This window comes from Rhamphochromis sp. 'chilingali' (assembly GCF_963969265.1).
Source record: "Rhamphochromis sp. 'chilingali' genome assembly, chromosome: 7".
Taxonomy (NCBI): Eukaryota; Metazoa; Chordata; class Actinopteri; order Cichliformes; family Cichlidae; genus Rhamphochromis; species Rhamphochromis sp. 'chilingali'.
Genome location: NC_137934.1, coordinates 14,382,319 through 14,409,028, shown reverse-complemented (window position 1 = coordinate 14,409,028; position 26,710 = coordinate 14,382,319). Strand labels below are relative to the sequence as shown.

At 39.5% G+C, this 26,710-nt stretch overlaps 3 protein-coding genes across 4 annotated transcripts; 2 read left to right on the top strand and 1 right to left on the bottom strand.

The window, feature by feature from the left end:
* The first annotated feature begins 1,108 nt into the window (after positions 1–1,108).
* Positions 1,109–13,333, top strand: arfgap3 (ADP-ribosylation factor GTPase activating protein 3). The gene is made up of 16 exons (XM_080887199.1): positions 1,109–1,265; positions 3,003–3,121; positions 4,794–4,866; positions 4,978–5,109; positions 5,304–5,384; positions 5,499–5,592; positions 5,689–5,748; positions 5,845–5,891; positions 6,503–6,651; positions 6,883–7,014; positions 7,140–7,265; positions 8,443–8,595; positions 9,112–9,238; positions 9,463–9,550; positions 11,239–11,363; positions 11,449–13,333. Exons 1-16 carry the CDS (start codon positions 1,197–1,199, stop codon positions 11,464–11,466), a joined length of 1,593 nt encoding a protein of 530 aa, XP_080743325.1. The 5' UTR covers positions 1,109–1,196; the 3' UTR covers positions 11,467–13,333.
* A 962-nt stretch (positions 13,334–14,295) lies between these two features.
* On the top strand, positions 14,296–19,798 carry ikbip (IKBKB interacting protein; the record flags this gene model as incomplete). Of its 2 annotated transcripts, XM_080886081.1 has the most annotated exons (4): positions 14,296–14,736; positions 14,813–14,930; positions 18,235–18,456; positions 19,101–19,798. In XM_080886081.1, the coding sequence occupies exons 1-4, from the start codon at positions 14,531–14,533 to the stop codon at positions 19,665–19,667; spliced, it is 1,113 nt and encodes a 370-aa protein (XP_080742207.1). In that variant the 5' UTR covers positions 14,296–14,530. The 2 variants fall into 2 exon arrangements, with proteins under 2 accessions (XP_080742207.1, XP_080742206.1); XM_080886080.1 differs by lacking the exons at positions 18,235–18,456; positions 19,101–19,798 and adding an exon at positions 16,590–17,492 and having other exon boundaries at positions 14,299–14,736.
* A 2,115-nt stretch (positions 19,799–21,913) lies between these two features.
* On the bottom strand, positions 21,914–24,833 carry ckap4 (cytoskeleton associated protein 4). Its single transcript, XM_080886079.1, has 2 exons — positions 24,412–24,833; positions 21,914–23,519 (listed from the first exon to the last, which is right to left on the bottom strand). The coding sequence occupies exons 1-2, from the start codon at positions 24,721–24,723 to the stop codon at positions 22,302–22,304; spliced, it is 1,530 nt and encodes a 509-aa protein (XP_080742205.1). The 5' UTR covers positions 24,724–24,833; the 3' UTR covers positions 21,914–22,301.
* Between the last annotated feature and the right edge of the window lie 1,877 nt (positions 24,834–26,710).

Sequence of the window (26,710 nt, the reverse complement as noted above, 5' to 3'; positions counted from 1 at the left end):
TTTTTCTCTCTCTCTCTCTTAAATAGTCTTGACACTGGTGTATTCCCTTGTGTTTCAGCTGGTATGATAATCATTTAGGCTTCCAATAAGCATGCATCCACAAATCGCATCTCTTTTCAGAGACACATTTCATATGACACACATGTTGATATGTTATAAACTTAGAAAGTATTGGACATTGTTTTAATGGGAACTGGGTGTGTGTTTGTTTTTAAAAAGCCGTATAGCCCCGAGTCACTGCATTGCTTTGTTTGGTTTTAAAGAAAACTTAATGTGTGTACAATATATTAGATATAAAGTGAAAGGTAACTTGAGCTGCTCCCTTATTTCCCAAGTTGTCACCACAGCAGATAGATCTGCATATTTCATTTGGCACAGGATTTAGCTGGCTACCCTCCCATTTTTCTATACACTAGCTTGGGACCCCCTGGGTCTGGGTGTCTCTTCTCACACTCGGGGAAACTCAAGTAATCCGAGTTACATGTGACCTTTCACATATAACCTTTTAAGCAATACACCACAGAGCAACTCGATAACAGTTTAAAAAAAAGTGTTATTGTATTCCCTCATAAGAATCAATATAAAACATCTAACACACATATATACACACATACCTTGACGTTCCCTGTAGGGGATGCCACAGCTGATAATCTGCCTCCATTTCACCTTACTCCTAGAATTCTCTCCTTATCATTAGTAATAATGATCATATTAATAATAAAAAGGTGCCACAAAAGACGGGAAATGACCTACCACATTCCAAAATAACAATAACTAGATTAGATTTGATTTGAGCTTTATTTCTTTTTCGGTTCAAATGATCCATTTTTCATGCATTTTTTTTTTTTATCTTATTGAACTATTTTATCATATTTTAGTATTTTTTATTTAGTGTTATTGTATCTTATTTCAAGACACGTTATTAAAGTTATATTGTTCAGCGTTGTGTTTAATGTTTTGGCTGCGGTCACACAGAAATGCATGAAATTCGAAGATACGTAAGCTATCGCTTATATGATCTAAAACTACATTGCCAAGAAGCCTTTGCGACAATAACACGACGACGGATCATTTCCAGCCAATCAGCGTCCGCCCATGGTGTTCTCTTACTGACGTGTCGGGTTTAGTTCAGGGGAAAAACACGGGTCTGCTTTTGATGCTGTTCCTTTAACCGCCAGACACCAACAGGTAGAAAAATGGCAGAACCCAGCAAGCAGGACATTTCTATTATTTTCAAGCGACTTCGTTCCATCCCTACGAATAAGGTGAGAGTTAAATAAATACCAGAAAGACTGGTGTATTCTGGTGCACAAGGAAGTCCGCTGAACTAAATATCTGACACGTCGCACTTTATGGGAAACGCCACAGCTGGCTTCAGTTTGCGACCAATTTAACAGCTGTCTGACGTGTGTCATCTTTAGAATAAGTCGGGTTTAAAAAAAAAAACGTGTTTTTAAAACGTGCAGAAGCAAAATATCACAAAACTTAGAAATTGTAACCTGACGTGACGTGACGTTAGCAAACGGGGTGACAGCTAGCTAGCTACATTTTGACAGTTTACATTAGCCGTGTTTGTTTAAAGCTCCGTTTCTAAGGCCTTTTCTCGACTCGGGTCATGTAAAAGACAGAACAGACATCTTCAGGGACAAAGATGTGTTTGCGACTCGCTGCTGTAACTATTATCTGTTGATCTCATTGCGAAATTAACGCCACTTCACCAACAGCTGTTTGAGTCAGTAGCACAGTCTCCTGTTTATCCTCACAGCTGTTGCTTCGTGTAGTCGGACACTCTTCACGCTCTTGGCCTCCACCCGTGGACCATTCTACAACTGCCTTAATTTGAAAAGAATCCATGCATAAAATACTACAATACCAAATATACTCCTGAGACAAAATGTAAATCCAGTTGTTGAAACAGTGGTTATGAAATATTTTATAAAACACGTCTAAATATAACAAACAAATTTCCAGCTTAGAAATCCACTTCTTCCAGATCCACATGTGTTTTTAAACATTTTGTTAACATCAGCATATTTTAAAGAACATTATGCTCTGTAAATTGTGTCCAACAGCACATGTACGACCTAATTCGCCTTAGAAAGGAAGAGATAAAACAGTAAGATGACATGTCATGTTGTTCATGTGCCAACACCATGGGTAGACCAAAGGTCTGTCCTCTGACATATTTTTATTTTATTTTATTTTTTCAATTTTTTCTGACTAGTTAAGTGCATTGAGTGCATTAGTCTAACCAATACAACCCTATTACTCATATTACCAAAGGTTCAAAGTATCCTTTATTTATATGACCACATTTATCCCTAGATAGCATATTTTTCTGAGAAAACACTAATAACAGCTATGATTTGCAACCCTGTTGACATACATATAAAATAAACATTTTAAAATCATGAAATATTATTAAACAACACTGCTGTGGTCCTGAGTATTTGTCACATTTATGTCATAACTGCAAATAAAAGTACTATATTTCAGCCACGTTAACTTGTACAATCTTGTTACTCTTATTTTAACCAGGTTACCATATAATTTTTACTAAAATGATCGTAAATGCTTTGTTGTTGCTTTTTCATTCATAAGGGCTTAATCTGTTGCTTTTGTAAAAGTTTGTAGTACAGGGTCAAGTTGTTTAAAGTGATTAAACCAACTCTCATCTGAAACTGAGTATGCAATATGAGTTCATTCACTTAATAGTCAAGAATTTATTAAACACTATTTTAAAAATCTCATTTTTTTTTCTGCCATATTGGTTACCAGGTTGCATCAAGCATAGTATGCAACAAATAAAAAGTGCACCTTTGATGCCTGAACTGGCCATATCAATTTATTATTTGTTTTTATTACTTACATCAAATAAAATATCTTTAAATTATCTATATTTTAAAAAAATAGTCTTCTCCAGTTATAGAATGATCCGTCTCTTTTGTTAATATGATGAATATCTCGTGTGTTTGTATATATTCTTGCTCTCTGTCCCTCAGGTTTGCTTTGACTGCGCAGCTAAGAACCCCAGCTGGGCCAGCATCACCTATGGGGTTTTTGTCTGTATAGATTGTTCTGGGACTCACAGGTCTCTGGGAGTGCACCTTTCATTTATTAGGTAAGTCAGGAATTATATATTTTCCTTGGAGTTGGAGGTAAATGGACTGGTGCTCATGTCAATGTGTGAATGGGGCTTGTTGTAAGAAAGTTCTCAAATACAGTAGAAAATGTATAAGTGCTTTTTATCTAACATCACACACTCCAATAGAAGCATCGGGATCTTTGGGTTCAAGTTTACTTCAACATGCAGACTAGAGGAGCCAGTTTGCAGACAACCTCCTCTTCATCATGAGCCACAAGCACCTCTAACAAAATAATAAATCAAGAGTAAACAACAGTTCAGAAGTGTGTTCAATGGGAAGGTTGTGTTTGAGGATTAAACACTGAGAATTATTATTATTATTATTTTTTAATTTTCTGAGAAGATTTGCAGTGCGTTACTGACACCTGCTATGATGTATGGTTTGGAGATGTTGGGATTAACAAAAAGACAGGGGACAGAGCTTCCAGATTTTCACTGGGAGTTACCAGGACACGCAAGACTAGAAAAGAGTACATCAGAGGGATGGCTCAGGCTGAGCAGTTTGGAGACAAAGTTAGAGAGGCAAGGCTGAGCTAGTATGAAGATATGCAGCGCTGAACAAAGGATGCTGAAGATGAAGCTGCCCAATGGGAGGAAAAGAGGAAGAAAACGGAGAAGGTGTTGGTGAGCGTTGGTGTGACTTAAGAGGATCCCTGGGATAGGGTGAGATGGAGGCAGATGATTCGCTGTAGCCACCTCTTTGAAGTGAAAGTGGATGTGAATGATTATTTTTCCGTTTTTGCAAACAAAAGTGCCTTGACTCTGCTGTTGCTGTAATATTTTTTTTTAATTAAATTGAGTTTTATAAAAAGTTTTTGTTTTTTTGCAGTATAAGAAATTAGGACGTAAAAATATCAGCTCGTTAGGATAGTATTAAACCCTTTAAAAAATTCAAGACAACAGCAGTCATAGAAATGAAAAGAAGGTAAGATATGCACAGTGTTTTGATCAAATTCCCTCTACCTTTTATAACCCAAACTGCAAAGATGTAGTGCAATATGGACTGAACAGCTCAGAAGTATACTCTCAGCCAAAAACAGGCCTTTGTAGGGTAACTAAGCATGACTGGTGTTCTTATTGTTAAGGCATAGGATTGTGTTACCTGTGTAATAAAAGTAAACTTTTAAAAAGATAAGCAATTTTAAAAAAAAAGAAGAAAAAAATAAACTGTCATTTCAAATGACTACATTAAAAGTGTGTAATGTAATAGTAAAGCTATTGTAGGCTGCTTCCTTATTTTGCAATCATTCACCACAACAGGTAGCTTCACATGTTTGACTTGGCAGATTTTTATGCCGGATGCCCTTCCTGACCCCACCCCAAAGGGATTTATTTCTCCTCCTGGACTTGAACCAGGGATCTTTCACTTTTTGGGCGAATGTGTAAACTACGAGCAGTAATCCTGGATACGGTATATTAATTGGACATAACAATCTCTAGAGATTTATTGTAATTTTGGATAAAAATAAATGACTTAAGCATCCAAAACAAATAAAACAGAATAAAGACGATTCAGATACAGTGAAGGATAAGTGGAACAAAGGCAGCTCAAGCAAGGAGATGGGAGTGGATAGGGTTCTGTAACCTCAGGTGTTTTTCTTTGTTCAAACACACATTCTTCAAACCCTGATCCTGTTGTGCCACACAGGTCCACCGAGCTGGATTTTAATTGGTCGTGGTTCCAGCTAAGATGTATGCAAGTTGGAGGCAACACCAGCGCAGTGAGTAAAATATCAGCACACTATCATCAGGTTAAAACTCCAGCAGTGTGTGACACAAGCGTGATTCTACCTGTTTGCTTTCCTGTTTCTTATTTGACTTCTCGGTGTCAGATTGCATTTTTCAGTCAACATGGCTGCAGAGCCAATGCCGCCAATGCCAAGTACAACAGCCGGGCTGCACAGCTGTACAGAGAGAAGATAAAGACTTTAGCCACACAAGCAACCAGACGCCATGGCACTGAGGTAACACTGACAGGCTGGGTTACAGTCTGAAAACACCTCCATGTTTCTCCTCAAGGGGGGCGGGGAGAAACCAACCTGGGGCTGAGAGATTAAATTTATTAAACACTGGCTTCCTGGGTATTACCCATATGCTTATCACACTTATAATAAACGCTCATATAATTGAATCATTTTACGGCTCTTGTTCTCCACAGCTGTGGCTGGACAGTCAGGCTCCTCTGTCTCCAACATCCCCAGGCGACAAGCAGGTGGATTTCTTCAGTCTGCATACACAGGTATAAGTGTGTGGTTTCTTCAATTGGGATTTAGTCCAGAACTTTCCACAGATATGCTGCACAGCCTGACACAGCGATTATTAATTTCACTACGTGTGTCTGTTTCCTGGCCAGGCTGTTCCTGAAAATCTGAACATGGCCAAAATGAGTCTGAGCCCCTCCGCATCAGAGAAGCTTTCAGAGCCAGAAAAAGATGAAGACCGTAATGGTATCTTTGTGTCATTGCTTAATAATCTGATTTATACTGACTCACTGCAGTTTTATATTAAAATAGTTTTGTGGCTCATCACATGTTTATCTTCAGGTAACTCAGAGGAGGGTCCCAATGTGGAAATGCTCAGTGTTTCACCAAAAGCAAACCCAGGTTTGAGTCAATACTGTGCATGTTTAGTTAACTCTACCTAAATGCCCGTAAAAGTCTGTCTAAATATTGACTTCACTCTGTCTGTTGTTTTCTCAGAGCCCTCTTCTCTTCTTAAGAAGAAGCCAGCAGGTGCCAAGAAAACAGTATGTATAAAGTTTTATATTGGTGTCATAATAAGTACAATAAAACTATTACTTAAGGGAGGAGGGTAATATTCAGACAAAAAATTCAAGTAGTGTCTGAGATAAATTTTAAGACAAATAGAAAGCCAGTCACGTTGTCTTACTTTACAAGCTCGGGTCAACCTGATCGTACTACACACCACAGCCACATAGGGAGGGCCACATTTACACCCAAGTTAGGCAGTGCAGCAGTAGTCACTGCATACACACACATCACATGATTGACCTGAGGGGACACAAGAACAGGTAAATAAGGTGAATCACAACAACAGTAGGCACCATTTACTGCCAATAAAATAAATTATCTTTACACGTTTGTTTTAAATAATGAATTGGGGTCCCATTCCACATGTCCCTGCAGTTTGCACTGCCCTGCTGCCTCATGGACCCATTTATAAGAGGTTATAGTATAGTATTATGAGAGGTTGTTTTTTGTTTTCTGAATTTTCCTCTTTTAAAATATGTTTTTAATCTTGGAGATTCTGAATGTTATCTCAGAATACAAGCTTCTACCCCAGCTCCGTTATCTGTTTTATTTGGTACATCATTGTAATGTGTATGTTTGTGTGCAGCTGGCCTCAAAGAAGGGCGGTCTGGGCGCTCAGAAGGTTAGCAGCCAGAGCTTCTCGGAGCTCGAGAAGAAGGCGCAGGCTGCTGACAAAATCAGAGAGAAAGAGAGCTTTGCTGGTGCCAAGAAGAACGTTACAACTGAGGAGTCCATGTAAGAATACCCATAGCTTTTTATTTCTTTTTCATTCCATCTTTCTTGTTGTAATCACTTAATCGGAAAGCGAATGTAACTTTGTGTCCTCTATGGCAAGATGAAATCCATGGCTCTTTCTTCTCTTTACCTCAGGAGAAAGGGGCTAAATCATGTATATTACTTAAGCTATGCACCACATTTGGCTCGTCTGTTTCCATCTCTGAGCTTACCTACTTTTTTTCTTCTCAGTGCTCCATCCATGCGGCTGGCCTACAAAGATTTTGAGCAGCAGAGGAAAATCGAAGAGCAGAAGCTGAAAGGACTAGAGGGGAAAAAGAAGGAACAGGCTGAGAGACTGGGCATGGGTCTGGGCATGAGGAGGTAAGACAAATTGGGAGTGAGGGGGGACAAACCTCTAGTAGATTTAAGATTTTTTTTTTTTTCTTTTTTCTCCATTTTAATGTGTCTCACTGTCATTTTTACTCTTTCTTGGCTCTTCTCTGTAGTGGAGTTTCTCACTCTGTGATGTCAGACATGCACACCATCCAGCAGGACAATCCAATTGGAGCAAAGACCACCAAAGGACGGCGATTTATTGATGAAGATGACGATGAAGGGTCCTTCAGCTCTAGGTCAGATAAAGTTGATGTTGATAATATATAAACAAAATGAAATCTTGATACTGTGTTAATAATATTACAGGGTTTTTTTCCTTTTGAGTGAGACAGAGACGGGTATAACAGTAAAGCTGTAAAAAATATCAGTAGTGAAGGTAGATGAGTTTAATAGTTGGAGTTGACTATCCAAAGTAGCGGACAGTGGCTAAGAGAGGTGAAGAAGAGAGTGCAGGCAGGGTGGAGTGGATGGAGATATGTCTCAGTAATGATTTGTGACACCAAGTGTGAAAGGGAATGTTTACCAAATGATAGTGAGACCTACTTTGATGTGTGGTTTGGAGATGTTGGCACTGACAAAAAGCCAAGCTGAAGATGTCAAGGTCTTCATTGGGAGTGAGCAGGGTGGACACGATTAGAAATGAGTACATCACAGGGACAGTTCAGTTTGAAAAGTTTGGAGATAAAGTCAGAGAGGCAATGCTCAGATGATTTGGACATGTGGGTATATTGGACAAAGGGTGCTGACTATGGAGTTGCCAGGCAGGAAGAAAAAGAGGAAGATCAAAAAAGAGGTTTACAGATGTAGTGAAGGAGGACATGCAGAGGGTCGATGTGATAGGTCAGATAGATGTTTGTTTTTTCTTAAAAAAATTACTGATGCAGTTTGATTAAAACATATAATATTCTAAATGATCATAAATAAAACTGAGTATGGTACAAAAATATATATGGTGTGTGAAAAATGTAGTAGCTCTTAATGATTAACAGTTGGGGAAACCTGAAGTAGCATTTGTTGTGAACATCCATAGCCTTTTTAAATAGGAGTAATTCTTCTTGGTGCTCTTGCACTCAAATATATCAGTTATAGACGAATGAACAACTTGGCAAAGTTCATTCTTTCAATTCAGACTGTGTTGATATTGAACTATGTGTTGCAGAGCTCTTTGTTCTTTCTGTTTCTAATATTTCTTTATGTTCAGAGTCATTTTCAAGTTACAGGATTAATGTGGGATCTGTGAGCACTTCCCTGACACTGTAGCATGATGAATGGGAGTCTATAAATCTAACATTTGCATGCTAAACAATGTGCTGACTGTGTAAATTTGGGTATCTTAGTGTCAGCGTACTAGTAAAGTCCATTATCTCTCTTTTTGTTCCACCTTATATTGTTCTTGTTGGCTTCTTTCTTCAGGGTTCTAACTCGCTTTGAGGACCAAAGTGAAACCTCAGACAGTTTCTCTTCACGGTGGGGCGATGGAGATGATGGAAGAGGCTGGATGAAAGAGAGCAAGAAACCAGAGCCAGACTTTTTCTTGTCCTCCACTATAACTTCATTTGATGACAGGTTAGTTGTTTAAACACAAAACTGAAGCTTTCTACATGTTTTTATGGTTAGGTTTAATGATTCAAAGCAAATTTTAGTTAAATACAACAATCAAAATTAACAGCAAATTAAGATAAGGGCTTTCTAGAATAAATCTGATTATGTTATCAAATAAAATAATCAGATTTATTCTATTTTATCAAATAAAATTACTAATTTACAGAAAGAAATTTTTTACACCTCAGCCGCAAAAGGCTGATGGGTGACATGCAATAACTCGAGAAGAAGGCAAAGTAGAACTTTCAACACATGATAGCATAAGTGCGTCTGCTAGCTGGCTGAGGTGTAGTGTTGGTGGTCATCAGTGTTTTTTAATTGTAGCTTAAGATACTTTTTACACAAAGGTAAGACTCTTCAGTCTTAAATATGTTTGGTGTAATTTAATTCAGCGTGTTCTTTTAAAATACACGATTTGTGCTTAAAGTACTTCATCCTGTTGTCATATTATTATTTTTTTCTGTTGGTAACTGTTATCAGGCCCACAACCAGAAGGAAACCAGAAACAGCAGCGCTCTCAGACACGGGAGAAGCTCGGAAAAAGTTTGGAGATGATGTAAAAGCCATCTCGTCTGATATGTACTTTGGAAAACAAGACAACTCTGAGGTATACAAGCACAACGTGGACACACATTCTAAACCGTGCTTTTCCTTTGATTTCATTTGGTGAATACTAGACTGGGAAATCACATTAAAAACTGTCTGTATTTGTTCCTTGGAACTTGAGATAAGCCTGAACATTAGTTCCTGAAGGTCTTTAATTTAAATAGAGGTTCTTAAATGGTCAAACATAAAACTTGGTTGAAATTTTCAAAATTTTCTGTTGTTCAGTATGAAGCCAAAACCCGACTGGAGAGATTTTCTGCGAGTGCATCCATAAGTTCAGCCGATCTATTTGATGATCCAAAGAAGCAGACTGGTAAGACATGACTGTCTCTTCTTTTCTTAGCGCTTGTATGTTGAGCCGCTCGGAGGAACATCTTAGTATGATTGTTTGTTTGTTTTTAATAAGATGCCGACTTGTGTGATTCTTTAAAGTTGGATTTAACAACCTGTTAACTGTGTGCTTTTCTGATACATCTTCCAAACTCCAGGTCATTTTGTCAGTAATAAGTAGACAAACGCGCCACAAATTCAGCTGTGTTCTTAATTTTATTGGGGACTTTGGGTCACTGATTAATGCCGGTTGCTAAAACTGTATCATAAGAGAGAAACTGCACATGTTGGATGCTTGTTCCAGGCTTAGTTAGGTGGTGGTCACATTGAGAAGACAATCTTGGCCTATCCTACTTGGTGTTACACTGTTGGGTGGAATTTTAGGTGGAATGGAGGTTTTCCACCTGTCTGATGACCCTTGAATCTCTGCTAGAATAATTACATAATAAGTATTGAACTGTGATACAGGTTGTAATATAAAATATTATGCCCCTGAAATTATGAAAAGAAGTCTGACTTTTGAGTTTATTGTGAAGCTGTGCTGAAATTGTGAGTAATTTATCTCACATACACTGAAGTTTTGCACTAGCTCCAGAGTGATTAACCATACCAACTGTGCATACTGGTCGAACTGGTCTCAACCCTTGTACCTCAGAGGAAATCTAAATACCGTAAATTCTTTCATATGATCATGTGAAAAAGCAGGTTTCACAAGACTGAAAACATTAAATACACACTTACTGCTTCCACAGGCATTAAGAAGGTAAGTAGCCTCCAGGTGCTGCTAATCAAAGGCATTTGAGTAATTGATTTTGAGCAAGTGTGAACACCTCTGTGACAGCAGACGTTTTGTTTTCCTGTTCTGGAGCATTCGGGGTGAAAGATATCAGCAATGATCTTAAAGAAGCAATTGTTGCTGCCAATCAATCTACGAAGGGTTATAAGGCCATTTTCAAACAATCTGAAGTCGCTCATTCTACAGTGAGGACAATTATTCACAAGTGGAAAACATTCAATATAATTACTGATCTTATCAGGAGTGGAAGTCACTAGAAGGTCAGACCATTTGTAGCATTTTATTTTATTTTTTTAGTTTCTCTGTTTCTGACTCTACAGGCCTCAGCATGTTGGCATGTTAAATGTTAATGGTCATGACTGAACAAGTATAGTTTGTTTGGAAGGATTGCCAGTTTAGGATTGCAAAGTTGCATCTGAACAAACCACGAGACTTCTGGAACAATGTCCTTCATACAGATAAAACCCAAAGTAGGGATGTTTGTTTGGGGGGGCTTGCAGTCACAGACCCCCATGAATTCCTCTGTATACCAAAGTATTGTAGAGTCGAATGAGAGGCCATCTGTCCAAGAGATGAATCTTAAACAAAACTGGGTCATGCAGCAGGACAATGATCATATCACAGCATTGCTTTAACGAGCAGGCCAAAATTTCTCCACAACAATGTGAGAGACTTGTAAGATCATACAGGAAATGATTGCTTCAAGTTATTGCTGCTAAATGTGCTCAGCAGGCTACTGTACTTTGTTTTACACAGGACTGCAGAGTCTCCTGAAAACTGTCTTTTTCACATGACTGTACATGCGAGTGGCTTCTCCACGAGTCCTCGAGCTTTTTGTCTCTCTGTCTGCTTGACTTTTTGCCTCGTGTCCACAGCGAGTTCGTACCGTCTGAGCAACGTACTCCCCAGTGCTCCCGACATGTCGCAGCTCAAACATGGAGTGCGCTCAGTTGCAGGAAAACTTTCAGTCATGGCCAGCGGCGTAGTTAGCTCAATTCAGGTCAGTCAGATATATTCCAGCGTATGATAGAAGTTCATCAATAATGACGACTTCTCATGGTGCTTTTTTAATTTCCTTTTTTCAGGATCACTACAGTTCCTAAGTGAACATGTCGGATTCACCGTCCATAGGTATCTTCTGTTTGCCAGTTAGATGACATTTCTAGTGGGTGCTCATCGTGGGAGAGTTGGGAGGAAAATATAAATCAATGCTATGAGCAAGTCTGCAGAATGTACTTGTATATTGTATATCTATATCTAGTTTTTTATTAGATGATGTATATACATAGTCGTAGTCTTTGGGATCAAATAAAGATGAGCAGAGCCCAATATTTTTCGGTGGAATTATTTTCCCCCTGCAAACACCTTGAAGGAAGATATTTGTGTATATACAGCTATGAAGAATATTCAGCCTGCATTATGTTAAGTTTGCTTTGAGCTTCGGGGTTTTACATATATAGAAATGCTGTATGTAGCAGTCTGAGGAGCTAGGAGGGCTATCCGTTTGATTCCTTTACCTCCGTAAGTACTTAATTCAGTAACTCACTCATCACGTGCACTTTGTAGTGTTGTTTTTGTGCTTTTTGTTTTTTTGTGCCCCTTCATGCAGGGTTGAAAGTGTCCTTTCTGTCCCCAAAGTGCACTTACATTTGCTCTTCCAAAGGCAGGACCAAAAGCTGATTTAAAACAGAGGCCTTGGGGCAACAGATATACTTTTAGTAAGAGTACTGTAAGTTATGTAAACTGATGCGTCACTAGCACATAAGTGTCATTATCCTGTGAGTCGCAATTTGTTGTTGTTGTTGTTGTTGTTTTTTGGAAGTCATGCAGAAATGCTTATAAAAAAGGAATGTGATATGTCAAAGTTTTAAGGAGTAAAAAAACAATTATTATAAGATATAAATATTTCTTTAAAACAACAAATGAGCTTCGTAAAAGCTCCAGTTGCATAGAATTAGATGCTATGAAGAATTCAGTCATCATTTTAAGAAGTAATTTTTGTTAGATTATTGTTTTTTTTTTTAATGTTCTTGAAATAAATGCCTAATCATCTTGGTAAATCTCTAAATTGTACACTTAGTATGGCCCTTGGATCGCCTCTATAAAACTTGAAGGATTTCTTGATGTGCTGAGACCTTTTATGTAGCTTTCAGGCCTCGTTTCCACTTTAAAAGAACAATGTGAATGATCCCTTTAAAACCATCAGTTATTTTTTTCTGTTACTTTAACTGCCATCATAAAAGGTTTTAACTTTATATATGCTATTGTTTCTAAACACAGTAGAACTACAGGCAGTGCTTGAGTTAGATTTGATATCTGTTCAGAGTAAAGCTTGCGCTTTTGCCTTTTTTCTGTCCTTTATCATTGTGCAAAGTTAAAGGGACTAATTAAAGCCCGGACTCCGTCATAATAGTACAGACTAATTTCTGAGAAGCTGGAACATCCCAGGAGTTTGATTTGACATGTTCAAATATGAAACACTAAAGAGGTTGTTAAATGGTCAAATATATTTTTGTTTTTTGGGTTTTGTTTTTTAATTCCCATCAGTAAATGCCTTAGTCCGGAGATCTTTGATTTACACACCTTCTTGTTGTCTCAATCTAGGTATCTTTTGCACATGTGTTGGAAATTGTGTGTAACAGCTTTTGCTTGGTTGCACTCTAGTTTTTGCCCCTAAGTCGGCATATATGTTTTGTAAGATTGTGTCTCTGCCGTTCTATATTGTAGGAGCTTGTATAAGCTGCATGGCCCTTGTAGCCCTCAAAATAAATATGTCAACACATCCTGAATATGAGATGGATTAAGAAACTTGTTTATTAAAACTCTAGTCCGCTGTGAACTGCTACATACAATCTTGTATAGGGGTTTTTCATTAATGAAAAAACTTACAGATAGATTTTGACCATTTTTGACACTCAAAATGTAAGTACGACTTTTGGGAATATGCCAAATAAATGGTTTGTGCTTAAACTTTTACTGTCTTCATTATTTGTGTAAATGTGTCTGTGGTCCGTGTGCCTGCAAACTTTTTTTTTTTTTTTTTTTTTAGATTTAAGTGGGATTTGTTTTTTCTTTTTAAGACCTCTTATTCACAGTACTGTGCAAAACTCTTAAACATCCAAGAACCCAGCCTGAATCTTTGAAAATGCCAATGACAGCACAGTTTGACAGGCATAAAATATTTTTGCATTAACAAGATGATTCTCAAAGAGCTATTGGCAGAAAACCTTTATCATCAGGGTGAGTAGTGTGCCCTAAAAAAACTGGAGGACCTGAGAGATGCATCTGGCCCTTCTGTTGTCCCACCCACTCAATTTTCCCTTACCTACTGTACTTCCGTATCTTTTGTAAATTTCAGTGTTTCATGCAATTGATGCATTCATTTCCAATTTTTCTCTATAAAAATATAAGACTAAAGGGTGGCTCAAGACCTTTGCGTGTTTTTATTGGGCAAATATCACTTCGTTAAAAGTCAATAGTATAAACCAGATAAAAGCAGCAGTTCTCGCTTTAAAAAGCTGAAACGTGATCTCGTGTTTTTGATAAATATCTTAAATAATCAGTGAAAATTTAAAATTATATCAGTAAAGTTCTCTTCCACATCGGACAGTCTATCAAATGTTGATCTACTTCTGCAGACATTAATCCACTTTGGCCAATTTCAGAGCAAATTCTGGCAACCGCTTACGTGGCCGGTTGTTGCGTTGATAGTCGTGCGGTCATTGTCGGAAATTTGATGCAAAATCAAACAACACTGCTAAACCTGGCGAAAAGTTGCTTAATTTAAAGGTTTCATCACGAACAAATAATCAGTTACTGGAGTAAAATGTTTCTCTTTAATTGTGTTTATAGCATTTAAACAACTAAAAGCGTTGGTGCTTTTAACTAGTTAAACATTACAGTATTAATATTTACGAGCTTACGAAGCACCCCTTGAAGGTCGCATTTTTCCAAGGAACAGGGGTAAAGAAAAAGTCCTTTTAAAGCGCCAACACACGCACACTCAGTCCGTTATTTTTTGCGTTTTTGAAGTTGATTTCTACATTATGAACTTCTCTCTAAAACAGGAGTCTTGTTTTTCTGTGCAAGGTAACAAACTCTGGTAAGCCCGTTTAACTCTCTAAATAGGCTATAAAAAGATAACCAGCGGTTTATTACTGCGCTAAAATGCCTACTGAACTAAAGCAGAGGAGGAAGACGCAGGCACAGAAGCAAAGCGATGAACCATCAGAAGGCTCAAACGGGAAAGAAGAAACGCAGAAAGTGAAGACTGAAGCAGGAGACGAGACAGGAGCGAACAAAACGTCCTCGGGCCTGGACATTAGAAGTGTAATGTGCTTGTTGTCGCTCGCAGCTTGCGGGGCTCTGAGCTGGTAAGTCCACATATTAGTATTAACGCTTTCTTCAGAACTACAGAGGACTTCTCTCTGAAGGTTTTCTGACTTTCAGGTTGGTGCTGCAGCAGAATGAGAAGTTTTCCCAGATTGAGGAAAAATACAGATCTCTACACGGAAAAACTTCCAGTCTGTTCGACATGGAGGAGGAGATTGTCAGAGTTTCCAAAAAGGTACGTTTGATTGACTGTGGAGCAGATCCTCAACGTGTTTGGACCATGAATCTGCAAATTTTGATGGGTGTGAATGTCAAATACTTAGCGATCTTTAAATATTTAGCCCGACGATAAAGAGTGTAATTTCCCTAGAATTAAATCGATTTTAAGTGTATTTTACATGAAATTACGATGTAATTATGTATCTATAAATATTTACTGCTAGATACAGTAGGATAAGGGTGTAATAATAATATGTTTTTAGGCAAGAAGAAATAATTATACTCTAAGTATCAGCGTAACTACTTTTAAGTAGTGCTAACTCCAGGTATTTCACAGGAAAGAAGAAATCATTCCGTTTTATGTCATTTTAAGTTGCGCCCAAGTAATTTTAAATAGCCCATAAGTAATTTTAAGTAGTTTATAGCTTGTATGTTAACATGTATTTTAGAGAAGATGTAATTAGAAGAAGTTATTATACTGTAAGTACTATGTGTAGGTACGTTTAAGTAGGACAGCACTTCAGATATTTTACAGGAAATAATAACTTAGTTTTAAGTAATTTTAAGGTTTAAGGAAGTTATGCATTACTGAAAATTAGTTACAGTGTAATTATTTATTGGCTCCTGTAAAAACGTGAACTGTTGCCCCTTATTCTACTGTATCTAGTAGGTATTTGTAGGCAATTATTAATACTTTGGATAAAATAGATTTTATTTGAGCGGAACTGCTTTTTAACCACACACTGTATTATAAAACGCTACCTTGTTTTTAACTGGACTCTATGGCTACCAGATGTTCTTTATTTCAACATAGAATTTAGTTCTTTGGGCAAAACAAATAAACTTAACAATGATTGTGTTGTATTGGGTTGCTTAAGGAAAGCTGTGAGACAAATATTCCAAAATCTGGACACATAAAATCCAATGTGTCTGTTCACCTAAATTCCATTTGAGATTATTGCATTTCAGCCCATTTGAATTTAAGTTTAGCAAAGAAAAAGTGTCTTCTTATTATATTTTATTTATTTTATATATATTTTGTTTAACCTCAAGGGAGGGGAAAACTATGGTTACATTTTTTGCAGAATTAAACTTGCTTAGTCTTTGCATTTCTTGGGACATTCTGGGGTTTTTTACTCACCTCAAACATATGCAACTAACTTTAAGCATCAAGTCAGAAGGGATGCTTCTATACCTTTTGTAAATTCCTATGTTTTAAAAACACCTTAAAACCTTCCAATATTACCCAAAGTCAATGACAGGTAGAGCAGAAACAACTGCTTTGATTTTTCTTTGTTTAAAAGATGTCACCTGAATTTGAACCAGGACCTGTATTCTCATGTGATACTGATTTGAACCACAAGATGGTGCAGCAAGCCTTTATTTACCAAAGCAAGTCATTAGGGGTGCATTGTTATTTACAATTATGGGCACTTCTGAAAACATGGAAGTACACCCAATGTCAAATACTGCCCCCTGGTGTTGAAAGATTTAGATAACTACAGGGATAATTACAAAAAGTACCTTTAAGTTAAAGAAAGGGAGAAAAAAAACTATCTTCATGAATTTCATTCTTTTAAAGTTGAGTTATCACTGCACCACTTTGTGTATTATATGAATACTGCAGATAGAGCTCCCACAGAAACAGCACTCCTGTTTTGTGTTGCGGCTGCAGCTTGCCGCCTCTGAGGATGACCTACAGGATGCGCTCTCCACCATCTCCCTGGTGACAAAACTCCAGCAGGACATCTCCACCCTCCATGCTGCTGTCACGACAATACAGGCTGATGAAAGCTCTGCCTCCCGTGATCTGGAGAAGGTCAACGCCCACTTCCTCAACGTGACCGAGACGTGGCAAGAGAGTCTGGCAGCCGTCACCACCGATCTCACCTCACTCAAGGCCGAGTCCAGGGACACTCATGCAGGAGCCACAGAGCGGGTGAATGAAGCCGAGCGGAGAATCCGTTCACTGGCGGAGAGGCTGGAGGAGCTCAAGGACAGCACAAAGAGGAACGCCCGAGCTCTGGAGCGCACAGAGGAGGACGACGTCAAGCGAGCGCAGGATCAGCTGGATTGGAACACCAAGCAGATCCACAAGCTGGAGGAGCAGATCGGCATCCTGAACAAGAGGGAGGCCGAGCTAAGCTCTCAGCTCCAGGAGCACATTCCCCGTGCGAGGGCCTGCGAAGAGCATCTGCCGGAGGTAGAAGAGGCAGTGCGCTCCATCCTCAAACTGGGTGGAGATCTGAGCGGGATGGAGAAGAGGCTGGAGGAGGTGACCTTGCAGGTGTTCGGCACCGAGGACAGCATGCTGAAAGCAACAAATGAAATCCTCGAGATCAGACAGGAGCTGGACACCCTGCAGGCTCAAAACAGCATCATGAAGATGAAAAATGAGTTGTCCGTGGTTAAAGAGGCGGTCCGTGAACTCACCATGGTGTTGAGGGAAAGTGGGGTTGACAGCCAAATGAACTCTGACGCTCTGGAGGAAGTGGAATGGAATGAGGAGGAGGAAGAGTGGGAGAAAGATGAAGAGGATAAATTGACCGAGCCTTTTCTTGATGACCTCACAGAATGAGAAATGAGTAGGAATGTCCTGTTTAACTGTAGGCTGTAAACCCCTTAAGTTGAGTTTAGTAGTATCTCTGTAAACTTTGTACCTCACTTTAATGTCAGAAAACTAGCCTGATGTCAACACGAGCTCATTAAAACACTGCACTGTATTACAGAAGTCGGATACATTTACCTTTGTGCACCATTTTATTAAATATGCCCGACTACTCTCAAGGTATCCATATGCACTGATACAGTTTTAAAGCATTAAATGTGCCAGTCTTTGTTCAGTCTTCTCTGTTTTTCTCTATTTTATTCAAATGTAAACTGGATATGTTTTAGGTTTTAAAGTTTTGATTGAGAACAAAGCAGTTTCATATCACCACCTTTGATGCAAGGTCGTCATTGTTGACCATTTTCTTTGCACGTTTTTGTTGTTTAAACAGCAAAAGATCCCCTGATCAGTTGGAAACAAGCAATAATGAACAGGGTCAATAAAATTTCTAAGTGTTAGATTAGATTTTAAACAGAAGAAGCTTTGCAAATATCAAGACAATCCACATATTTGAATGTCACGTTTCCATCTTGTTCTTGTGTCACCTGTTGTGTCACTAAGCTTATTTAATAAAACAATCTTTTTTTGTTTTTACAGAACAATGTCTGATTTGTTTTTTCCTCTCAGTGAATCGTCTTCTGTCCTGAGGTGTTTGTTTTTTGTTTTTTTTTTCCATTGGGGAAAAAAACATGTCCTGTACCACCTTTTTCAGTGTGAGAGCGTCCAGCTGATGCTAGAGAGTCTCGGGGGTCAGCGTGGGGCTCTGAAGTCTCAGCTGGAGGGTTTGGAGCAGGATGTAGCTCGGCTGAAGGAGTGGGCTACTGGCTTGACTGAGAAGAGGGCTCAGCTTCAGAGCAGCTTGACTTCACTGAGAGAAGCTGTGGGTCAGATCGAAGCACGGACATCGACCATCACAAAGGACTTTACCAGCAAGGTTATTGATGATGTTATTGATGTCGCGCCTTTTCTTTTTCTAGAGTGCAAGTGTATGTGGGTAGAGACTAATCATATTGATAGCAACTCTGGTATCGGTATCTGATTAATACTAGAGCAATCGATATTGCCGTTCAGTATGTAGCCCACTGAATTCAGTTAAATACTTTTTTGGGGGTGGAGGGGTGAAAAACTATACCTCAGCTACACCACATTTACATTCAAGGTCTAAAAGTTTAAAAATAGATGAAAAGCTGATAGGGGTGCTTTATTGTACTATTTATTGTGGAAAGTAAAAATGTGATTTAGTGATCATTAAAATCTCTTCGGAAATTGCAGGTTGATGATAATTTCTCTCATAAACAATAACACACTCTGCTATATATTTCGCGTCCCTTTATAGGTTAAAAGTAGCAGTATTGGTATCAGCAGTACGGCCGCGTATTTATTTGGTTCAGTTGATACCCAAATTTGCAACAAAAAAGCATGTTCACCTCTGCAAAAGATTCTTTTTGCTTTTTTACAGATAACATAAAAACGAAAGACTAAATACTTACACAGTGCTGTGCAATAATGCAAAGCCCTTACAAAAAAAGCTTTCTTAGTGCTGTTTCAAACATTTCTTTTTTCCCTATGGCCATCTAGGTGTCGTCAGTGAGGACTGATGTGCGCAGGATGGATGGCCTGCACTCTGAGGTGGAGTCTCTGCTGACTCAGGTGGGCGAGCTTGAAGACGAGGCTGCTCGGGTGGAGCACAGCATGGTGAAACGCATCGGGGATGTGCTGGCCAGCAGCATCGATCGAGTTTCCAACCTCCGATCCGCATCTGAACGCAATTCTCAGGCCATAGAGCAGCTCCGCAGACGCATCCCTGAACTCGCCAGCGCCGACGAGCAGATCTCGGAGCGCTTGGTGGAGCTAGAGAGCGGCCGGGCCCGCGTGATAAGAACGGTGACCTTTGCCAGCGACCTTAAACCAAAGGTGGCTAATATTAGGAGAGACTTTGGCGCGTTTGAGCCCCAGTTGTCAGACCTGACTCTTCGGATAGGACGATTAGCAAAAGATCTCATGGAAAGAGAGAGAGAGATCGCTGAGCTTCGACAGACATTAAGCAACCTCACTGCAGTCGAGGGAGATTTGAGCGTCACAAGTAAACAGGTCAACGAGATAGCTGATATAACAGACATTGGAGAGATACACAAGCCAACATGAAAAACAAATCGACATTGGCTTCAATTCATCGATTTAACCCGATTACCTGTCATACTGCTGTTTTAGAACAAGAACAAATACTGAAATAAATCTGTTTTTTATTACGAATAAAACAAATGTGAGCATCTGAACACCCTTGAAGCAATCACTATGATCTGAGGCTGTCAGATTTTCTAAATGGCGTAATATGATCTGGACCTCGAGGATGAAGATTTGATCGCTTTATTGTTTTTCTTTGCCTGGCTCCATCTAAATGTGTCAGTTTCATTACTTACCAAGTCAAGAATCCCCAGTAAAACAAATACAACTGCATGAAAAGTTTGCTGGTTTTGCCCCCCAGAAGAAGTTTCACTTACACAACTCTCTTTTTTACCTGCACAATTCTCTCATACATTTCCATCGGGTTTCATGCCATGTGCGATGGCTTCTCCTCCTCCTTCTATAATCTCCCTGATATTCAGTATGGGCCACATAATACTAGCTTTAGGGGATACAGCAATAGAGTAGCTTGACATTTTGAGGAATGTGCCTATTCGCGTTCCAGCAGAGCTCTGCAGAATCTCTCTCGTGTCTCCAGGGTAAATGTGAATTACTGAGTTATAGCTCCAGTTATTGGTTCTGACCAGCCCTGTCACCGATTGCAAGTAGCCACGACAATAAAACCACCTGCCACATATTGTTTGGATCCCCCTCTTCAAACCAGAAAAGCTCTGACTTGTCAAAGCTGGACAAAGGACCTCAGTGGGACCCCTGGCTCCAGTGACCTGCAGGGTGCTTGTTCGGTTTATCTCACAGATGCTCGATCGGTTAAAGTTCTGTGGAAATCGGAGGCCTTAGAAGCTGTGTCATTCTTCTCTATTCATTTATTGCGCTTCCTCTTTATAGTTTTAACTGTCAATTAACTAATAATTACTGCAGTTTTTAATCCTCTCCAGTCCAGCCTCCCATTAATATAACGCTTAAATTACACCAGTCTAAACACCATTACTACATCACACACACCATACATTTTCTATAGAAACCAAGTGTAACGAAAAGCAGCGGTTAATTGTTTTCCCTTTTTCTTTCTACCTTTTTTATGGTGCCATTATATTTCTCCACTTGCGTTCATGTTTAAGCATGCTCTTTCATTGTTTTCCAGTGTTGAAGCTACCTTTTAAGAGTCAAAGTGCTATATTATGATTTTGGACTTGCTTCACACCCCCTCGGTTCATCCTTTGAAATAAGCCATTTTAGATCCCTTTCTTTTTCCCTTTAACCCACCAACATCGGGTTTAAGTGGATTAGCTACCCTAACTGACATGATGCAAAGCCAGTAAATAAGGAAAGGATTGAACTGTTAATCAACCACTTTCATGGCTTATTCTGTAGTAGTATAAGTGATGCAGATATCCCAATGTACAAGAATTTGGTGTGAGTACTGCACTACTAGTGTGTCTTATGAATGCCAGAAAAAAAGGTTTTCCAACTTAAACAGATTTTATAAAGCGATGATCTTTCAGTGCCAATGGTTTTAATGTTGTGTCTGATTAGTTTGGTAGTCCATGACCCTTTTTTAATGTTTGGAACATTGAAAACGGCTGTGCTGCCTGTTTTCATGTTCCCCGTGTTTACACTGTGCTCAGAGTGATGTCAGTAATATCTTACTGACATCACTCCCCACGCATCAGTTCTTCTTACAGCTTTTACTTAACACATTGTCCTAAATCGTCTTACCTTTACCATTAAAGTGCTAAAGACTTGGAAATCCAGTTTGTCACTAGAGATATGCAGTACATGAGTGTTTCCTGATGTACTCTCTAGATTACTTAAATAGTTTATTGATGTCCAAATGCCTTAAACCAAAACAGATAGCTTTGAAGTATTCCAGTGAAGTGGTCACCCAACCACAGCTTTAGCTGTTGCTGAAGGAAGCGCCTTCCTATGGAACACTTGGTAAAGAGGCAAAACTATTTTTCACTTGTATAAAGAGTTCAGCATCTGGTATTTATTCATTAAGAGGTGAAAAATCGTTGCCTGGACTCCACAGCCTTGTCACATATTATTAATAACACGATGCTGACGTTATAAATAATGTAGCGAAGACGGATAACGATTTTTCCCCTCTCCCCATCAGCTACTGGGTAAATCACGTCTCTTATTTTTTCATTCCCGCCCTTCCTGTCAATACATCACCCATGATGTAATGAACCAAAGTAAGAAATCATTTTATCACGTAGTTCACACCCAGAAATAATTCTTCACAATTTTGAGTTAACAAGGTTTTTTTTTAATTCTTAAAAAACAAAAAAACAAAGTGAATAAAAACGGGGTGCTCAAAATGAGCTCATTGATCCACTAGAAAGATTAAAAAACAGCCAACTGGCACAAAAACGGTGAGTTTGAAAAAAAATAATAATAGAAAAGTACAGTGCAGAATGAGTGTGGATTCACAGATCAGCAGTCCGTCTCTGCCCCTCTCACTCCTGCTCTAACTGTCCTCATGTTTGTTCTTTTCTAGTGTGCAACTTCATGGCATCAACCATCAACTCTGAAAAACCTTTCTTTTTAAAACTAGGAAAAGCTTGTCACCCATTTGGATTCATTATTGACCCTGTTGTTGCATGTTTTGACATCCCGATGGGACATTGCTAACTACTCCTCCGTGATGTCGGGCTGTTCAGACAGGCCTGCCAGTGACTCTGTGGTCTTCTGCAGGGCTTCCTGCAGGGCAGCGATAGCCTGATCGTGGCCTTCTAGCTTGGCTGCTTTGCCTTCCAAACCAGCTACCATGTCTCTTAAGTTCTCCAGCTGCTCGGGCTTCATCCTGCTGCTGTTGTCCTCCAAAGCAGCGAGCCTCCTCTCCAGGTCCTCCACCTGCTCACCCAGGCTGGAGTCTGCTGAAGGTAACTCTGTCTTGTCTCCTTCTAGAGCAGCTATACTAGACTGGAGATCCTCCAAACTGCTCTTCACTGCCTCCAGTTCTTGCTCCAAATTAGTTTTAATGTCCTCCACAGCTTTCCCCTGTGCAGCCAGACTGCTCTCATGTGCATCATGCTTGTCAAACAGTGATTGTACTTTGGAGTTGATGTCTGACACTGAGGCAGACATTGAAACTACGTTCTCCTCCGATGCTTTGACTCTGGCTGCAAGGTCATCAGTTCTCAGCAGGGCCTGAGTAGCTGCTTCATTCACTTGCTCGTCCACATTACGAACAGCATCGGCAAACTGCTCCATGCCACTCTCTAGCATCACAGCCTTGTCCTTCAGAGCCTGAAGCGAAGCCTCGGTTGAAGACAGAGACTCCCTCAGATTCCCAGTGGTGTCTTGCATTACTTTCCTCAGTGTCTCAATTTCCTGAGACACTGAGGCCACCTCTCGGTTGCGAGTCTGGAGCTCTTCCCTCACTGCACTGATCTGCTGTCTGAGGGAATCGCCTGACGAGTCAGCTGCATCTTTGGCTGTTTTAATTTCAGCTACAGCATCAACAATGGCCGACAGCTCTTGTTTGATGAGAGCGGGGTCTTCGATGTCACCCAGACGGGCTTTAAGATCAGCCAGCTGGCTCTGCGCCTCACTCTGAGCTTCAGTGAACTCTGCAACGCTGGCTTTAATGGACTGGCTGGCCTCAGCTAAGCGCTCCTCAATAGTCTTCTCCAGAGAGGAGAAGTCTTTCTCTCGAGCCTCCTTCACGTCATTGATACCCTCTGAAAGGTCCCTGAGTAGATCATTCTGGAGCCTCTGAAGGGCCTCCTCCACTCTCCTCGTCTCCACCTCGGCTCTCTTCATTCGACTGATGGCCCCCTCCATCTCCACCCGTGTGATCCCCAGAGATGACTCCAGCCCGTCCACAACACCCCTCAGAGACTCCACCTTTACAAAGAACATTGGAAACACAAAGACAAATTTTACTCATACACTCTTTTCTCGCATTTAGATGTTGTTAGATTTCACAGTCTACAGCAGTGCAAATGAAGCTCAAATTCAAAGTATAAAAATGAAATCTCTACAAGGTTGAAAAGATGGTGCAGGAATTTTTCAGTTTCTCAGTATTGTTATTCCTTGAACTGTATCAGAGCTTCACAGTGTAAGATAATCTTATACTGGGGCTCAGTGCAGTCCCTTGCTTCTAAAGGCCACACATCCTTTTTACACAGTTTGCTTCTGATTTATCAATCCTAGCAAACAGAAGGTTTGCAGTGGGCTGCTTTTATGTGCCTGAGATGAATCCTGTCTCCTCTCTCTTTTTGGTATCATTCAGATCAAGCACAAGAAGAAATGATATATGAAACAAGCCTTTAACGGAGTCTCAGTCTCCACTTTAACAGCCTAGATATGAATTTGAATTTTTTAGCAGGGCTGAGTTCGGGAAAAGATATTGCCACCTCATGTTCTTTGTGAAGCAAGAGAAAGCTGAATCTCTGCATTAATGACTGACCTTGTAAATCCATAATCTGCCCTGTCCAGCTTTGCAATCAGAAACGACTTGTTCTCATTCAAAGAAACCCGCGATAAAGAAATTCATAATACTGTAGATGACGTATTATTGAGTGGGTCTGAAATTTTATTACCGACTCACATTTTAGAGCTCACAAACACAGACTCCTAGAGTACATGAAGTAAAACCACATTATCCACGTCTATATAAGTGCATACGCGTTTATTATAAGGTGATGCTTCCTTTTAGAGTTCTGGAAAATACCTGGATAAAAGAAAAGTGACGTTTAGAAGTTCTATCCATTGATTCGTATTCTTTCCTACCTACCTGTTGAACGACACTTTCCACTTTGCCGCTCAGTTCTGCGCTTTGCCGTGCGCTCTCCTCGTGTTTTGCGCTCGTCTGGCGGATTTCATCCAGCGCTTGCTGTACGTGAAAAGCAGCGAACCCTGCAGCACCTATTAACGCCACATAAAACACCGTGGTCACAAGAAGACTCAGGCAGCTGCCTGGCCGTGGCGACCCCTGAGGTCCGGGGGCACTCGCTCCGTTGTGGCTGCTCTTTTGGGTTTTCTTCGGCGCATCTTCTTGGCTGGATGCGGCGCTCTTGTCGCTATTCTTTGGCTTTTTCGCAGTCATGGTTAGCGGGAGCTTTGAGACGTGTGTGTGAGAGAGGGCTGCTAGTTTTGCAGTCGTGGATGGAGAGGCTTTTCAGTCCAGTCCCACTGACTGGACCAGCAGCGTATCAGTGAGCGCTTCGTGTCTTTCCCCGGGGGGCTTTTGCGCTGAGGTATGCGGATGGGGGTTGTCCCATGCCCAACTCCAGGCTCTGAATGGGTCTTGTCCGGTGACATAAAACACTAGGAAGCAATGAATGATTAGTGGGCTGCTGCACTTATAGTAGATTTTTATATTAGGCATGTTTTTATCTTTGCATCACGTGTGATAATCGCATAAAGACAGATTTATATAGGTGTGTCATACTCTCATCATTTGCAGAAAAACTGTGACTTTTTAATAACGTGAAGGGGAGAGAAGAAGAAAAGATTTATCAAAGTGTCAGTCGGTGTGCCATCCACACACTTTTGTCTCTATTATTCTTACAAATTTCCCTTAATGCTGTTTTTTTTTCTTCTTTCTTTCTGCTGATGCAAACTTTCTGCACACAGCTCAGTGAAGCAGCGCAGCGCAGGGAGGGGCACTTTCTGCCCTTCCAGTTTGCTCCTCCTTTCATACGTGGCAGCTGAAGTTTTGGCACGGCAGCAAATCACGTACTGTACACGTTCGCGCAGAGAAGAGACATCAGAAAAGTCACAGAGTCCGTGTGCAAATGTCAAAGTCAGTAAACGCATTATAAAGGTGAATAAATCACCAACAGTTCAGTGGTCTTAATGATCTTTGTGGCATCGTTACTCATTCATGGTATATATTTTAATAATGTTGTCATTTTATTCTTTAGGGCTTTCTAATCTGCATCTTTACTGATAGACTTTTATTTTATTTCTGGATTTTGTTCTTTAAACCACATAACGAAAACGTTCTGAGACAGAATATTAGTAATTTTCTGCCCCCTTTCTTAAAAAAAGACGTAAAAAACGACGAAATGGTCACATTCTCGGTTTGAACACTAGATGTCGCTAAGAGAGCGTTTAAAGTCAAAACCAGAACAAGCATTGTTCTATACATGAGAGCATTGCATGTGCAGAACACTGATGAAATTATTGACGTTCGTATTAAATTAAATTAAATTAAATTAAATTAAATTAAATTAAATTAAATGCAACTGTCTATGTTTCCCTAAATGTTTTATTCAGCAGAGATGTGCAACATAACAATTTTGCATATAGAAAAGTACAACAGAATTGCCAATAAAAGGAAGGAAAATGGAAATACTAAGTCAGAAGATGATAAAAATGTTAGCATGTATATGTGGAAAAAAACTATAAACTTAAAAAGTGGAATGAGTTACTGCCCTGTTTTATTCCAGAGGGAGAGCTTATAAGTGATCCAATTCACACCTTGATTTGTTCCTTCAAAATGTACTGAATAATAATTGTGTATTAAACTCAAATGTGCAACAAGTTTAGACTATTAAGAGAGTTAAAATAAGTCACAGTGTTACCTTTTGCATTGGCATTGTCTTCTTTTTGCATTTTATGTTTTGTTTCGTGATGCTTAAATGTTTTCAGTTATTTAAAGCTGTGGACTGCAGGCAGGCCAGTTCGGCACTTTCAATCCTCTACTTCTACTACAAAGCAATGCTGTTTAATGGTCTGACGTTTTTAATTATGAAGTTAAAAAAGAAAGAAAGTTAATAATAGTGACAATGATATTTCGTCATCCAGAGGACCCAATAGTGCCTGTATAGCTGGTTGAAAAGTTTTGTAGCTGTCTTTTAAATATGAATATAAATAGCTAAATTCAATCAGTGGACAGATGTTACGTGGTATAAATTATGCAAAATGAGGAAAAGATTAATTTATCACGAAAATCTTCATTTCATTTAAAAAGTTTTTAAACTTTTTTTTAAAGTAATTTGATAAATGTCTTCATTTATATCTTCGACGTTAATTGAAAAAAAAGAAGGAAATTGAATAAATAAATAAATGGATAAACCACTTTCATT